This window comes from Pseudorca crassidens, chromosome 11, assembly GCF_039906515.1.
Source record: "Pseudorca crassidens isolate mPseCra1 chromosome 11, mPseCra1.hap1, whole genome shotgun sequence".
In the NCBI taxonomy this organism is placed as follows: Eukaryota; Metazoa; Chordata; class Mammalia; order Artiodactyla; family Delphinidae; genus Pseudorca; species Pseudorca crassidens.
In genome coordinates, this window is record NC_090306.1 from 54,527,012 (window position 1) to 54,543,311 (window position 16,300).

Genomic DNA, 16,300 nt, shown 5'->3' on the forward strand with positions numbered 1-16,300 from the left:
CTCTTTGTTTAGTACTATGATCACATTAGCCATTCTCAGTGACTGCTACTGGTAGACTGAAGTTTTTCTGTGAAACTTCTGGCTTGGGGTAAAATTTAAATGCTGGTTGATCTGTATATTTCGGTGTTTATTTCACTAGACAGATTTAAGTTGAGATACTTTGTAAGCACATTTTGACTGATACATGTTTTTGTGTAAAGCAAAATACTGACCTTGACATTTTTTTTTCATTTTGATGAAAGTTATTACTAGAGCTGCCACTTGAAAAGTGTTAAACATAAAATAATATTTTGGGTTTTTAAAAAATAAATACCAGTATTCAGGGTACAAAGGTATATAATTTCATTGCTTGAAAGGTTACTAGTACATTATATGGTTAAATTATCTTTGCCTACATATTAAAGAAACATATATATTAAAATACTTCATGGGACTTCCCCTGTGGTCCAGTACGTAAGACTCCACACTCCCATTGCAGGGGGCCCAGGTTCAATCCCTGGTTGGGGAACTAGATCCTGCACGCATGCTGCAACTACAAGTCCGCATGCCACAACTAAAAGATCCCGTGTGCCACAACTAAGACCCAGTGCAGCCTAAATAAATAAATTTATATAAAAAATAAATAGGGGGCTTCCCTGGTGGCGCGGTGGTTGAGAGTCCACCTGCTGATGCAGGGGACACAGGTTCGTGCCCCGGGTCCGGGAGGATCCCACGTGCCGTGGAGCGGCTGGGCCCATGAGCCATGGCTGCTGACCCTGCGCGTCCGGAGCCTGTGCTCCACAACAGGAGAGGCCACAACAATGAGAGGCCTGCATACGCAAAAATAAATAAATAAATAAATAAATAAATAGGGACATTCTCTTTTAAAAGATGAGGTCTTTTTTTTTAATAATAAGACTGCCACATAATTTATCTGTTTTAAGACAAGGCTTTTAAATAATTTCTGAACAGGGAGCTTTAATGTTAGAGCTAGAGGGGCCTCTGATATTTTCCCCCTCCTCCTGGCCTCTCAGACTGCATAAATGTGAAAAATAACAAACTCGGGCTTCCCTGGTGGCGCAGTGGTTGAGAGTCCGCCTGCCGATGCAGGGGACACGGGTTCATGCCCCAGTCTGGGAAGATCCCACAGGCCTCGGAGCAGCTGGGCCCATGAGCCGTGGCTGCTGAGCCTGCGCGTCTGGAGCCTGTGCTCCGCAACGGGAGAGGCCACAACAGTGAGAGGCCCATGTACCGCAAAAAAAATAAATAAATAAAAATAAATAACTTAATTAAAAAATAACAAACTCATTAATAAAAATGGATCAATATATAGATGTTTGCTTATGCTTGAATGAGATCTTTTTTTTTCACTTGCAGTCTTATTTTCAGATGTTCTAAAGTAACTGTTGTGTATGTGTGTGTTTATTGTGTGGTGTTTATTGTTATTTAACTCTTAAACACTCTTGAAAGTATTAACTTGTGTGGCCTTTTTCCTAACATTCAAAGCACGTTGTATACCTGATTGTTAGCCTCCTAATAATAAATAGGTTTTACAAAAGAAAACAAGTTAGAAAACTAACAGTTACATTATATGACCATTTATGAAGTCTTGTTAGGGGTAGAATTAGACCCATGATCTTTTGACCTCTAATTCCACTTGTTTTCCATTATATGATCCTGGGAAAAATTTTATAAGTACTCAGTCTTCTTTTTAATAATGAGTTGATGTGATAGATTAAATCTCCTGTCCCTCTTGTACTTATTCTCATTTAAATGAGAGGAACTGAACAAAGAAAAACTTCAATAAGACTAAATTTCATTTTAGGAGAATGGTTACCAGTCTTTGTTGAGCAGCGATGATCAATTGTTTATTTATGAGACAGCTGGAGTGCTGATTGTTAATAGCGAGTACCCAGCAGAACGGAAGCAGGCATTAATGAGGAATCTGTTGACTCCACTCATGGAGAAGTTTAAAATTCTGTTAGAAAAATTGATGCTGGCGCAGGACGAAGAAAGGCAGGCATCTCTTGCAGACTGTCTCAACCACGCTGTTGGATTTGCCAGGTGAGTGATTGCATTTAAATTTGTGAAGTGATTTTTTCAACATACACAGAATCATTTGCTTGGATTTTTCTAATTGGGCATGCATATCTATGTTTCCAAAACTAGATTGTCCAGAGAATTGTCTAAATTGTTTCTTTTCTAAATTAATTGAATTAGATTTAACTGAAGAAGGAATTAGGTCATGTAACATTCTGCATTTCTGACTTGACAGTTATCTAAATGCTTAACTCCTCTGATTTCTTTGTTATAAATTGCTTACTTATTTAAGGAGGTTAGTCTAAGTATTTATATACCAATGACATCAAGGGATCAGTTTTGGAACCTTAAAGAGAAGGTGCTGAGGCTTCTTTTTAGTTGTTACATTGTGTCCTGAAGACCACCCAAGCTGCCCTTTCTTTCTGTTTATTGGCAAATAATAACAGCATGAAAGTTATAGTGATTGCTAATTAGAAGCTACACAGAGAAATTGCTCTGCAGAAGACTTCAGTGCAAAAGCTTATGTTAAAGATGTTGTATAAATAACTTGATTCTAAGATTGTTTTAAATATAAATTGGTAGTTTACAGATTGTGTAGTATAGCCTATTCATAACAAATAGATTTTTTTTCTCTTTTCTTCATAAGTTGTCAGCAGGATTTTAGTAAAACATTTAGGTGGACTCACATTTGAGAGATTGTATTAATTACATTTCATTCATTCATTTAATTTTAACTTGAGCTCTTTCTGGAATGGTAACTGGAAGCAATAGTTTACAAATAACCATATCAGCTAAAGCTAGACGTAGCTGTGACATGGAAAATAAAGAAATGGCTTCTTTGTTTTGTCAGTTTTGTAATTTGTTGTGTGTTGTTTTTGACTACTCCATAAAACATTTGAAGAATAAACTTAAAACTAGTTACCTGATAATTGTTCATATAGTCGAACCAGCAAAGCTTTCAGCAACAAGCAGACTGTGAAACAGTGTGGCTGTTCCGAAGTTTATCTGGACTGTTTACAGACGTTCTTGCCAGCCCTCAGTTGTCCCTTACAAAAGGATATTCTCAGAAGTGGGGTTCGCACGTTCCTTCATCGCATGATTATTTGCCTGGAGGAAGAAGTCCTTCCGTTCATTCCATCTGCTTCAGAACACATGCTCAAAGATTGTGAAGCAAAAGACCTCCAGGAATTCATTCCTCTTATCAACCAGATTACAGCCAAATTTAAGGTACCACAAACCTTCAGAGCTCAGAGAATTTCCTGACTTTAAGATCTCCTGACTTCAAGATTAGATGTATTCATCTTTAGGTATATTTTAGCATTTGACCCTTGCTTTTTTTTTTTTTTTATGAGTTTCTTGGGGGCATGGATCATAGGTATTTTTATCATCCCCAATGTCTGCAACACTGCCTGACACATAGGAAATGCTTAAAAGATGTTTTAATAAGAACAGACCTTTTCTGTTCTATGCAGCAGAAGAAAGCTATTAATCTGGTATTTTAGAAAAGCAAATAAAACAGCATTGAATAATAAATGCCTAAAGAATAAATTTTAAGCCCTGTAATTTGGGTGCCCAAGTAGTTTAAAAATAATTCAGTGTCAGTTTTATGTACAAGGAAATGTAACCTAAGCATAAGTTGGCTAATATAAATTACTAACACTTACATAGTGTTTTCTGTGTTCAAAATCTGTTCAGAGCATTTTCTTATACATTCATTTGATCTTTGTAACAACCCTAGAAGTTAAGTATTGTTGTTTTAAGGATGAAGAGACTGAGACACAGAAGTCAAGCAATTTGCTCAAGGGCATGTAAAGCCTGAGAGTCAATCATATAAATTCATTTATAATTTAGCAGTAGAATTCATTTATTGAGAATTTAAATTTGAAAATAATCCATGGCAATATTTGATTGTGAAATATGTCTGACTCCATGTTATTTGAACCTGAATCTTGAACTGCAGGAAATGGGTTGAACTTAACGATCTTGAGGCTTTCAATACTGTTATGCTCTATAGATTTTTGTCTTAACATTGATATTTGCTAACAAAATTATGTAAATATGTGTCCTAACTAGAATCTCTAGAAAAAGGCTTTATGTAAAACACGTTTTTTCTAAGTTTCGTATTACTAATTTTCTTATTTCTGAAATAGTAATAGTTGCTTCATCTCTTCAGATACAGGTATCCCCATTTTTACAACAAATGTTTATGCCTCTTCTTCATGCAATTTTTGAAGTTTTGCTCCGACCAGCAGAAGAAAACGACCAGTCTGCTGCTTTAGAGAAGCAGATGTTGCGCAGGAGTTACTTTGCTTTCCTGCAGACAGTCACAGGCAGTGGAATGAGCGAAGTCATAGCAAATCAAGGTGGGGATGCATGCAGTGCCTAAATCGTCTAAGTACTTGTCACAGTTGTATATCTATATGAGCAAGAGCTAGTTGGAGTAAACACTAAACTTTTGAAGTAGTTATATGTTGGCCCCAAAGATGACATTTTATTACCATCAGGGTGGGAATCATTTTCACATAGAGGACCTTAAAATTAACTTGTATTCAGTTCCCATTTTCCTAAAGCAGTATTCCTTTTTTTTTTTTTTTAAGTTGATTTACAATGTTGTGTTAGTTTCAGGTATACAGTGAAGTGATTCAGTTATACACGTATATACATATCCTTTTTCAGATTCTTTTCCGTTATAGGTTATTACAGCATATTGAATACAGTTCCCTGTGTTATAAGTAAATCCTTGTTGTTTATCTGTTTTATATATAGTAGTGTGTATGTGTTAATCTCATACTCCTAATTTATCCCTCCCTACCTTCCCCTTTGAAACCATAAGTTTGTTTTCTATGTCTGTGAGTCTGTTTCTGTTTTATAAATAAGTTCACTTGTGTCATGTTTTAGATTCCACGTATAAATGATATCATACAATATTTGTCTTTCTCTGTCTGACTTACTTCACTTAGTATGATAATTTCTAGGTCCATCCATGTTGCTGCAAATTGAAATATTTCATTCTTTTTTATAGCTGAGTAATATTCCATTGTATATATACCCCACGTCTTCTTTATCCATTCATTTGCTGATGGACATTTAGGTTGCTTCCATGTTTCGGCTGTTGTAAATAGTGCTGCTGTGAACATTGGTGTGCATGTATCTTTTCTAATTAGAGTTTTCATGTTTTCCGGGTATATACCCAGGAGTGGGATTGCTGGATCATATGGTAACTCCACTTTTAGTTTTTTTAAGGAACCGCCAGTTTTTTAAGGAACTGTCCTTCATAGCGGGTGCACCAATCTACATTGCCACCAACAGTGTAGGAGGGTTCCCTTTTCTCTACACCCTCTCCAGCATTTATTATTTGGATACTTTTTGATGAGGGCCATTCTGACCAGTGTGAGGTGATACCTCATCATAGTTTTGATTTGCATTTCTCTAATAATTAGCAATGTTGAGCATCTTTCAATGTGCATGTCTGTTTGTCTTTGGAGAAATGTCTGTTTAGGTTTTCTGCCCATTTTTTGACAGGATTGGCTTTTTTGTTGTTGTTATTGAGTAGTATGAGCTATTTGTATATTTTGGAAATTAAGCCCTTGTCGGTCTCATCACTTGCAAATATTTTCTTCCAGTCCATAGGTGGTCTTTTCATTTCGTTTATGGTTTCCTTTGCGGTGCAAAAGCTTATAAGTTTGACTAGGTCCCATTTGTTTATTTTTGCTTTTATTTCTTTTGCCTTGGGAGACTGATCTAAGAAAATATTGCTATGATTTACTTACTTGTTTGTTCATTTATTTAAGTAAAGTGCTTTTTTTTTGGCTGCTTTGTTGCTGCGCACAGGCTTTCTCTAGTTGTGGTGAGTGGGGGCTACTCTTCGTTGTAGTACACAAACTTCTCATTGCAGTGGCTTCTCTTGCGGAGCACGGGCTCTAGGCACACGGGCTTCAGTAGTTGCAGCATGTGTGCCCTAGAGTGCATGGGCTCAGTAGTTGCAGCACACAGGCTCTAGGGCACACAGGCTTCAGTGGTTGTGGCCCACGGGCTCAGTAGTTGTGGCTCACAGGCTCTAGAGCACAGGCTCAGTAGTTGTGGTGCGCAGGCTTTGTTGCTCTGCAGTATGTGGGATCTTCCTAGACTAGGGATTGAACCCATGTCCCCTGCATTGGCAGGCGGTTTCTTAACCACTGTGCCACCAGGGAAGTCCCCCAGCTCTTGGTTTTATTGACTTTTTCTGTTTTTTTTTAAATCTCTGTTTAGTTCCTCTCTGATCTTTATTTCCTTCCTTCTGTTGACTTCAGATTTTGCGTGTTCTTTTTCTAATTCTTTTAGCTGGTAGGTTAAGTTGTTTTTTGAGGAAGGCCTGAATCTCTATAAACTTCCCTCCTATGACTGCTTTTGCTGCATTCTATAGATTTTCATATGGTTGTGTTTTCGTTAGCATTTTGGTATTTTTTGATTTCCTCCTTTTTTTTAGTAGCATGTTGTTTAGTCTGCATGTAGTTGGAGTTTTTTTTTTGTTTTTCTTCTGTGGTTGATTTCTAGTTTCATGCCATTGTGGTCAGAAAAGATGCTTGAAATAATTTCTATCCTCTTAAATTTGTTGAGGCTTGTTTTGTGTTCTAGTATGTGGTCTATCCCAGAGAATGATCCATGCGTGCCTAAAGCTGTATTAATTGGTTCTTTCATAGTATACATAGTGTGATAGCTACTTGCCAGAATTGACCTGATAATTAAATCTTACTGGCCACTTAGCTGTTTTGAAATTTAAAATAAATGAGACTATATAGATCAACATAGAATATTTTGCTATATGGAAATCCAGAGGGCAAGATAATAAGAGAAAAGTAATTTTTCAATGTTTTATGCTTAAAATTTAGGAGGCACATTAATAAAAACTGAGGATCTTAGCAACTCTGTAATTGTTTTTGTTATGTTACTATATATGAAGTGAGAGCTTCAGGTTGCCTTTCTAGTTCTTTATGAGATTGAACTCAGTTTTTTTTTCTTTTCAGGTGCAGAGAATGTAGAACGAGTGTTGGTAACTGTTATTCAAGGAGCAGTCGAATATCCAGATCCAATTGCCCAGAAAACGTGTTTTATCATCCTTTCCAAGTTGGTAGAACTCTGGGGTAAGATGATTTAGAAAAAAAAAAAACTTCATTCCCCAACCTGTTTCCTAAGACAAGAGAGATGAAATGGGATCCTGGCCCTAACATAGACAGGAGCTGGGAGTTGATTTTCACCAGTGATAAATTAGATGACTTTCTTTTTATACAAGATGAAAATCTGAATTCTCTTGACAGGAGGTAAAGACGGACCAGTGGGATTTGCTGATTTTGTTTATAAGCACATTGTTCCCGCATGTTTCTTAGCACCTTTAAAACAAACCTTTGACCTGGCAGATGCACAAACAGTATTGGTAAGCACCTAGGAGTCTCTGTTTACTTTATGTACATCTCATGTGTTCTAACTCACAATTTCTTTTTTAATGCCAGGTTGGTTATATTAGATTTCAATGCCTTTTTAAAACAAAAAAAATTTCAAATTAGAATTCATTTTTTAAAAATTGATACCTTTTGGACCTTTTGATTCTTAACTAAATCTTGATGTTAAAGTTGAATGTATAAAATCCAACTCCTCCAACTTTAACAGCCAAGACTCTTTTTCTAGGACCATGAAAGGGTACATGATACAAACATTTTTTTAAAGCTTGATTGAGTTATGAGTTTCCTGCCTCTACTTTCATTCTAAAACTTGGCTTAATGGTTTTTTCCTAATTATTAAGAGTAACTTTCGGGCTTCCCCGGTGGCGTAGTGGTTGGGAGTCCGCCTGCCAATGCAGAGGACACGGGTTCGTGCCCCGGTCCGGGAAGATCCCACATGCCGCGGAGTGGCTGGGCTCGTGAGCCGTGGTCGCTGGGCCTGTGCGTCCAGAGCCTGTGCTCCGCAACGGGAGAGGCCACAGCAGTGAGAGGCTCGCGTACCGCAAAAAAAAAAAAAAAAAAAGTAACTTTCTCTTCCTCATTTGATAGTTTCCCCAAATCTCATCTTCAGAATGCTTAATGTCAAGCAGTTGCCCTTTACTCACTTACCCAGGACCTAGTAAAAGCTAGATTTCTTAATTATCATGTACTGCATTAAGACAGCATTTTTGTATTTTTCTATTTTTAAAATTTTCTATCTAACCCATTTGTTCCATCTGCCTGCCTGTTACCTTTCCTTTCTCCATCACTTTTTTTTTTTTGTAAATTTATTTATTTTATTTTTTTAATTTATTTTTGGCTGCATTGGGTCTTTGTTGCTGCACACAGGCTTTTTCTAGTTGGGGCGAGTGGGGGCTACTCTTTGTTGCAGTGCGTGGGCTTCTTATTGTGGTGGCTTCTCATTGCAGAGCACAGGCTCTAGGCGTGCAAGCTTCAGTAGTTGTGGCACACTGGCTCTGTAGTTGCAGCTTGCGGGCTCTAGAGCGCAGGCTCAGTAGTTGTGGCATATAGGCTTAGTTGCTCTGTGGCATGTGGGATCTTCCTGGACCAGGGATTGAACCCATGTCCCCTGTATTGGCAGGTGGATACTTAACCACTGAGCCACCCAGGAAATCATTCCATCCCTTCTTTGGAGGTAAATGTTAATGAGCAGTGGCCAGGGAAATAAAAAGAAAAGTTGTAACAGTAACCAAGAATTGACTATATTAAAATTCTTAAACTTGTTTCTCACAGGCTTTATCTGAGTGTGCAGTGACGCTGAAAACAATTCATCTCAAACGGGTAAGCTTTGTACTCCCTGCCCCTTCGTTTTCAGCTCACATGCTTATTGTTATCGTTTTTTTTCTTAATTAATTAATTTATTTATTTATTTTGGTGGGCTTCTCATTGCGGTGGCTTCTCTTGTTGTGGAGCACAGGCTCTAGGCGCATGGGCTTCAGTAGTTGTGGCACACGGGCTTTGTTGTTCTGCAGCATGTGGGATCTTCCTAGACCCGGTCTCAAACCCGTGTCCCCTGCATTGGCAGCCGGATTCTTAACCACTGCGCCACCAGGGAAGTCCCTTATTTGTTGTAGTTTTGAGTATGTCTTGTTCTTGAAAGCTATATCTTTTATAAAAGTTAACTTCAGTTCTGACTTTTTTGGATGTGAGGGGTGGGTCGAATGAAAATAGTAGTATCCTTTATTGTCTTTCATATTTGGGGTAACAGGAAGGTTAAAATGTATGTTTGTTTGGTTTGACAAAGAGTGAGAAAAATTTTAACCAGAATTTCATGATCTAGATTTCACTACCTCGTGGTTCTTCACAGATTTGTCCAACTTCTTAGTATTACAGATTGGTTAGAACACTTTACTACTTCAGAATGTTGTACTGTCCTTGTCAGTTTAACCATTTGTATAAATTATAAGTGATTCTGGGCTGAATCTATCTGGTGTGTTGTTTGCTTTATACAGTATTTTAAATAATAATGAGTTGACTGCCAATATTTGAAAATCAGGTAGCTTTTTTTTTTTTTTAAACAAAAATTTCTGTCTCAAACTTCACAAAGCTAGGATGCCAACACAGGACTAGCATTCCCACATAGTTGCAGTCATCTAATGAGTCTTCCCTCAGTTGCCTAAAATAAAAGCATGACGTCTTGTTCAGAGTCTCCGTATAGCCCCCTCTTTGTTTGAACTTGAATTTTTGATTCCAAAAGAGATTTGAAGGGTTTTCAATCAAACATTTTCTCTGTGTGCTAGGGTGAGGGGTATGTGTTTTGGGGCTGCAGGAGACCTGTATAAAGATGAATAAAAAGTGCCCCAATATTTGTGGAGCTTAGAATCAGGGGAGACCAGTACCTAAAAACTCAATTGGATGGATTAAGTAAGTACTTTAACAGAGGTATATTAAACTAATACATTTGTATTAAATGTAACATGGTGGGACTAAAGATGAATGAGCAGCTTTGCCTATGAGGGCAGTCTAAGACAGCCGTTGAAAAGAGGGGGTATTTTTCTGTTTTTCTGATAGACCTTGAAACAAATGTACATTCATCGGGCTGACCAGGAGGAGCTGGCACTCTGGGCAAAGTTATGCGGTGGGTGTATGAAGACAGATCAGATGTCACATGGTAGACTTGGTAGAAAATAGTGTTATCCCGTTTAGCTAAAGCATGGAGGTAGAATAGCTAAAAACCAAAACGGAACTAGGTGTGTGTTACATGTGAAAAGTTGGTAAGTCAGTAGTCAGTGGGGTTGAATTTAGGAGAGCTAAGTGGAAAAAATGTTCACAGGGCACTTTGATATACGGGTCTAGAGCAGTTAGAACTAAATACTGATTTTGGAGTCCTCAGGTTGTAGTTTGCTAAGATGAAGTAGTAGGAATGAATGAGACTTTCTAAGACCAGGATAGAAAGAACTTTGGCTAAAGCAAGAGTCAAGAGAAAGCTAGAAGTAGAACCAAAGGAATGAAAGTTAAGGGAAGAGAGTCATGGAAGAGGAGACTAGTTGACATTGTTGGATGCTAGAGAGTCAAGGAGGATGAGGAATAACAAACAGTAAGAATGATGTTTACAATGCAGAAGTATTTATCTTGTCCTCAGAGCTGTTATTTAGATACACAGAGAATTGAATCAAATGGAACATATTAGAAAACGTTTTGCTTCCTTGTTCTGTTTTCTCATTTATCTACCTGACTGACTTCCTCTTGAGGTTTAAGTTTACTTTTCCTCATTAAAAAAAAAAGTATACTCCATTTTTAAGTGGTAACAGTGGGGTTATATGCAATGATGAGCAGTGAGTGGGCAGTAAGTATAGGGAGAGTAGACTAAAGGAAAAGGTGAGATATTAATGCAGGGGGAAGTACATTGAGGAGAGTTGGATTGATTTCATTTTGATAACTGTTACTTTCATTTGGACTAGATTGGAGTCATTAACATATTAAAGCCTTTAAGTCAGATTCAAGTTTGAAAGTGAAATAGCTGGGTTTTTTGTTTTTCTTTTTTTTTTTTTTTTTAAGTATTGGATTTATTGCATTTGGTCGAGGCCACCGTCTCAGAAACAAATTGCTATAGGAAAACCGTTTTCAAATTGTATCTTAAGTTCCTTTGTAGCTGTTGAGAAGGTGTAGGGCTTAGGGGTTAGTTTGTGGAATTCTCCCTTCCCTCTACCAAGTTTACCCTTAAAAACCCACAAAACTATTAGAGTTTTAGCATCTAGCAGTACCAGCAGTTGGCAATGAAGAGCAATGGTTTTAGAAGTCAGGTGACCTGCTTTTTACTTAGTACAGACTTAATTAACAGCAAATTAGCCAAATCACCCTATCTTTCTGGGTATTGGTTTCCTTACCTGGCTACTAAATTCCTGTTTCCTAGTTTATTGAACTGGAAGGGAGAGGGGGTGTACTTTTATTGCTGTTATCTCCCGACATAGCATTTTGTTCTTTCTTGCTTGTATTTTAGTTTCTAAAGATGTTCATTATCCTGGCACTACCCACAGGCTTCCCCTTGCACACCCATAGACACCCTATAGTCCACCCAATGGTAGATTGAACCAGAAGCCCCTCTCTTTGCTTTCTCCTTTCAGTGCATGGAACCAGGCTTTGGCGTTGTGACTTCCTGCATTTAGAAGAGTATTTGTTTAATCTTTAGCACTGCATAACTAGCACTAAGTAATGTGAACGTGTCCTCAGTGCTAAGTGCTATTCTAACAGCTTTACGTTTCTTAACTCATCCAAGCCTCACAATAACTCCATTTTTCAGGTGGGGAAACTGAGGCTCAGAGAGGTTACATAACTTGCACAGGTTACTAGAAATTTGCCAGAGCCAGGATTCAAACCAAAGCAATCTGGCTCCCGAGTCTGTGTTCTTAATCACAATACCATTTTGTGTTTAAAGTATACATATGTTGTTCCAATTTAATTTTCAGGGCCCAGAATGTGTTCAGTATCTTCAACAAGAATACCTGCCTTCCTTGCAAGTAGCTCCAGAGATAATTCAGGTAAGATCTGTCCTAGTGGATTTTCCTCTTAATTAAAGAAATAGAGCTATGTAATTCAATCTAAATTTTGATTCAAGGAAGCCAAACTACATTCTCCTTGATTTACTATGTATAGGATAGCAAAAGTCCAAATGTCAGGGGGCCTATGAAATTGAATGAGAAAAAAACTGTTTTTATTTTCACTACCTTTAACAGAAATTTAATTTCCTACCATTGTGTAGGGGACAAATCACAGTAGTATTTGCATTGCCTGTGATGTTGTCACCCGTAGAAATCACAGATATTTTTATATCGCATTAGTTGTTCCACAGATCTCGAAATATTATTTATATTCATCTTTTTGAAATTATGAGTTATTAGAATATGCCACTAGACCTTGTTATCTAAATCAATAAGTCTTATTCTTCTACCACATGTCACAAATACATTTGATAACCATAATTCATTGAATTAGCTTCCTTTGTAACCCCGTGTGTCACAAGTATGTTTTTTAAAACATTCTGCAAGAAGTCCAGCAGGCTCCCCCAGACTGCCAGAGGGGGCTGTGGCACACGAACCTCTGCTCTGAAAGTTTGTGCCAGGTAGTTCATTTTACACAGGCCAAGCTCACCAGTGCTTAATTTGTGAATCTGAAACCGTATTTTGAGGTAAGTGCCTGGAAAGCTATCTTACATTTTTGCACTCTTTCAGAGTGATTTTTATGATGGCATTCGATTGTTTTCTGGATGCGTAGTTATCCAGACCTGTTGTCCAATAGCACATAATTCTAATGAGGTAGAAACAGATCTCACATAAGAGTAATCATAAAACTCATTTTTAGTGAATTTATGATCTCTTATTTTATGACATATCTTTAACTTGAAATTAATTTTCTCAGTTATCATTTGTTACACAAGTAAATTAGTATTTTATGAAAACAATACATTACTAATTACTCATATGATCTTAGTGCACCTCAAAAATAGAAATATACCATTCAATTTTGAATAATATCAGTAGTTTCCCAGATTGCTAAATGAAGCAAAATTATTTTTTCTTTTTTTCTTTTTATTGGAGTTTAGTTGACTACAGTGTTGTGTTAGTTTCAGATGTACAGCAAAGTGAATCAGTTATACATATACATATATCCACTCTTTTTTAGATTCTTTTCCCATATAGGCTATTATAAAGTATTGAGTAGAGTTCCCTGTGCTATACAGTAGGTTCTTATGAGTTATCTATTTTATATATAGTAGTGTGTATATGTCAGTCCCAATCTCCCAATTTATCCCTCCCACACACATACACATTTCCCCTTTGGTAACCATAAGTTTGTTTTTGGAGTCTGTTTCTGTTTTGTAAATATGTTCATTTGTACCCTCTTTTTAGACTCCACATGTAAGCAATATATGATATTTGTCTTTCTGTGTATTATATTTCTATCTAATAATTTGCTTATAAAAGATAATGGTTCCCAGTTTTCCCTTTTTCATATGCCTTCTGACAGCACTTTTTGCACAATCCTTTTTTTTTTTTTTTTGGCCGTGCCAGGTCTTAGTTGTGGCATGCAGGATCTTTTAGCTGCCGCCTGTGGGATCTTTGGTTGCAGCATGCAAACTCTTAGTTGCAGCATGTGGAATCTAGTTCCCTGACCAGGGATCGAACCCAGGCCCCCTGCATTGGGAGGAGGGAGTCTTGGCCACTGGACCACCAGGGAAGTCCCTGCACAATTTTATTGAAGAGAATTTTCTCTTTTTCTCTCAGTCTGGCTCCGCTCAGTTACCCTCTTACTAGATGAAAACAGCCATAGCCATGTGGTTTTTGTCCCACCCACCCTTCTGAGGCAAGAGTCAATCTTGCCCAGGAGGCCATGTTCTCAAAAGTGAAAGCAGCCTCTCTGACAAGTATTACATTTGAAAATGCCATATAACCTTTTTGGTGAGGAACTGTTCAGGTTAATTAATTGATAAATTATAATATGAATCCTAGAGATTTGAAGCAGCCTAAATGCTCATTGATGGGTGAATGGATGAGTAAAATGTGGTATATACGTACAATGGAATACAATTGGGTCTTAAAAAAAAAAAAAGGAAATTCTGTCATATGCTATAACGTGGATGAACCTTGAGGATGTTATGCTAAATGAAATAAGCCAGTCACAAAAAGAGATGCTGCATGATTCCACTTATTATGAAGTATCTAAAGTGGTCACACTCATAGAAACAGAAAGCAGAATGGTGGTGGCCAGGGGATGGGGGCTGGAAAAAGGGGAAAAAGGGGAGTTGTTCAATAGGTATAGAGTTTCAGTTTTGCAAGATGAAAAAATTCTAGAGATCTATTGCATGACAGTTGTCTATAGTTAACACTGCTGGTACTATACACATAAAAATGGTTAAGATGGTCGATTTTATTTTTTTAATCATAATTTAAAAAGAATACTGTGGTTTTGAATTATGATGAATTTAATACAAATAGACTCATTCTTTTCTCTCTCCTCCCCTCCTGGCCCCCCCAGGAGTTTTGCCAAGCGCTTCAGCAGCCTGATGCTAAAGTTTTTAAAAACTACTTAAAGGTAGGTATTTGGAAAAACTTATATATCTTCATACAATTAGGTGATGTTTCAGAGCCAAGAGAGAATATATATTACAGGATACTGTGTCATACTGTAGTTTGATCAACAGTTACATATTTGGGGATCTCTTTGCTCTAAAACCTGCTTCTAAGAATCCATGGTTAATAGATGTTACACTTCAGAGTTTTCTGTAAAGCCCCTTTCAACTGAGCTCCTACAAAAGATTATAGAAAGTCAGATAAGCAAACTGAATGTGTATGTGCCTGAGCATGTTGGTATGAAAATGTAAGTTTCCTTTAAGTTTTGTGATGTAATTAAACAGGAACTAGAGGACTGGGAGAACAAGTAATGTTTATGAACAGCTGCCCATATTGAGTTGAAAGGAAGGAGCTAAAAATAAAGAAACAAGTATGAATTACTTGGTTATATCCTATCTTGAAACTTTTGAATTGCAAAATGGACAAAAAGTAGAATCCTCAGATTTGGCCATTAAGGCTCTTTTTACATTCATAAAATCACCAAATTAAAACAAACCAACCAATCAACCTCCAAGTTGGCAAGAAGTACCAAATATGTATTTGGTATTCATTTTTACAGTTAAATCCATGAAGCAGGTATCTTGCTTTCACCTGGGTAGTCAGTCACTCAGTACTCCATGACTGCTTTTTATGTAACACATACTATGCTAACTGCTGCAAATACCAATGAGTGACTTTCCTTGCCCTCAAGGAGCTCGTGGTCTGGAAATAAAGTTACAGTGTGACAGGATGAGGAACTATTCTTTATTTTTATTTATTATCTTCATTCAGCAAATTTGAGGGTAAAGCACTGTGTTAAATTTCTTAGGGGCAGGTAACTTAATGGCTCCCTCGTTCTTTTGCCCATGGCATTCAAGTCAAGGGGCTTTGCTGATAAATAAATGTGCTATCCTTTGACTTTGGTGCTAAGTTTGTCAGCTTAAACTGACAAAAGAGTTTGTGAGAAGATAGAGTTACTGTCTGTCATTGAGAACCCTCCCCTCTCCCATTTCCCCATAAAAGCAAAGTGCCTGTGGAGGTAACCTCTGTTAAGTAAGAGATCAATCACACTGGATTAAAGGACTAAAAACATTGTAACTCTCTGTTAGAGGTATCTGTTATAGCAGATGTGTGTACATTGTAGCAGGCTTGTGCCCCAAACATATTCATCCAAACAGCATTTATAAAGTCTTCCTCCCCAGCCCAGCTTCTCTTCAGTGATAGCGTTATTCTTCTAGTTGGAAAAAAGGAAGTTCCTTCTTTTGTGCCTACTCTGTTCCTATCTGATTGATCCTTAGGTCTTGGCTGATTGTTTCCTCCTTGCTAACTTCCTTTCTGTCTCTACTGCTGCCACTCTGGTGTAGGCTTCTTATCTCACTCTGATTTCCCTTCCATTGTTCTATCCAAGCTGATCTGTTTGAAAACATTGAACAGTCCTCTGAAATTCCTTCCTCTTCCTCATAATCTTCATAACTTATTGACTAAAAAGTACATATTTCTTAGTTTGGCATTTAGGTGTGTTTTTTTTTCAGATTCTGATCTCAGACTACCTTTCCGGTTTCTCTTGCAGGAACAGTCTTTACTATTCTTGCTGTTCTTCCAGAATTCTGCCTTATTAGCATGCTTCGCCTTTATGAATTCTACCCATTCTTCTAGGCTTATCTCAAGCATGGCCTCTTTGTAGGGCTATTTTTTGCTCTATATTGATGATTCTTTTCTCTCCACTTAGTCAATAGACAGTTAATAATTGTTAAGTGAATG

General features: G+C 37.4%; 1 protein-coding gene across 7 annotated transcripts in view; it reads left to right on the forward strand.

Moving 5' to 3' along the window:
* The window catches only part of XPOT (exportin for tRNA), a 134,290-nt gene that overhangs the window by 116,772 nt on the left and 1,218 nt on the right, over positions 1 to 16,300 (forward strand). For 6 of the 7 annotated variants that reach the window (XM_067697222.1, XM_067697221.1, XM_067697218.1 and 3 more), the window contains 9 exons: positions 1,805 to 2,043; positions 2,961 to 3,246; positions 4,193 to 4,382; positions 7,023 to 7,139; positions 7,314 to 7,429; positions 8,727 to 8,774; positions 10,005 to 10,071; positions 11,900 to 11,971; positions 14,466 to 14,522. In XM_067697222.1, the coding sequence (XP_067553323.1) occupies positions 1,805 to 2,043; positions 2,961 to 3,246; positions 4,193 to 4,382; positions 7,023 to 7,139; positions 7,314 to 7,429; positions 8,727 to 8,774; positions 10,005 to 10,071; positions 11,900 to 11,971; positions 14,466 to 14,494 (1,164 nt within the window). In that variant the 3' untranslated portion in view covers positions 14,495 to 14,522. The remainder of the gene's footprint in view (positions 1 to 1,804; positions 2,044 to 2,960; positions 3,247 to 4,192; positions 4,383 to 7,022; positions 7,140 to 7,313; positions 7,430 to 8,726; positions 8,775 to 10,004; positions 10,072 to 11,899; positions 11,972 to 14,465; positions 14,523 to 16,300) is intronic. The other variant, XM_067697217.1, reaches the window with a different exon arrangement.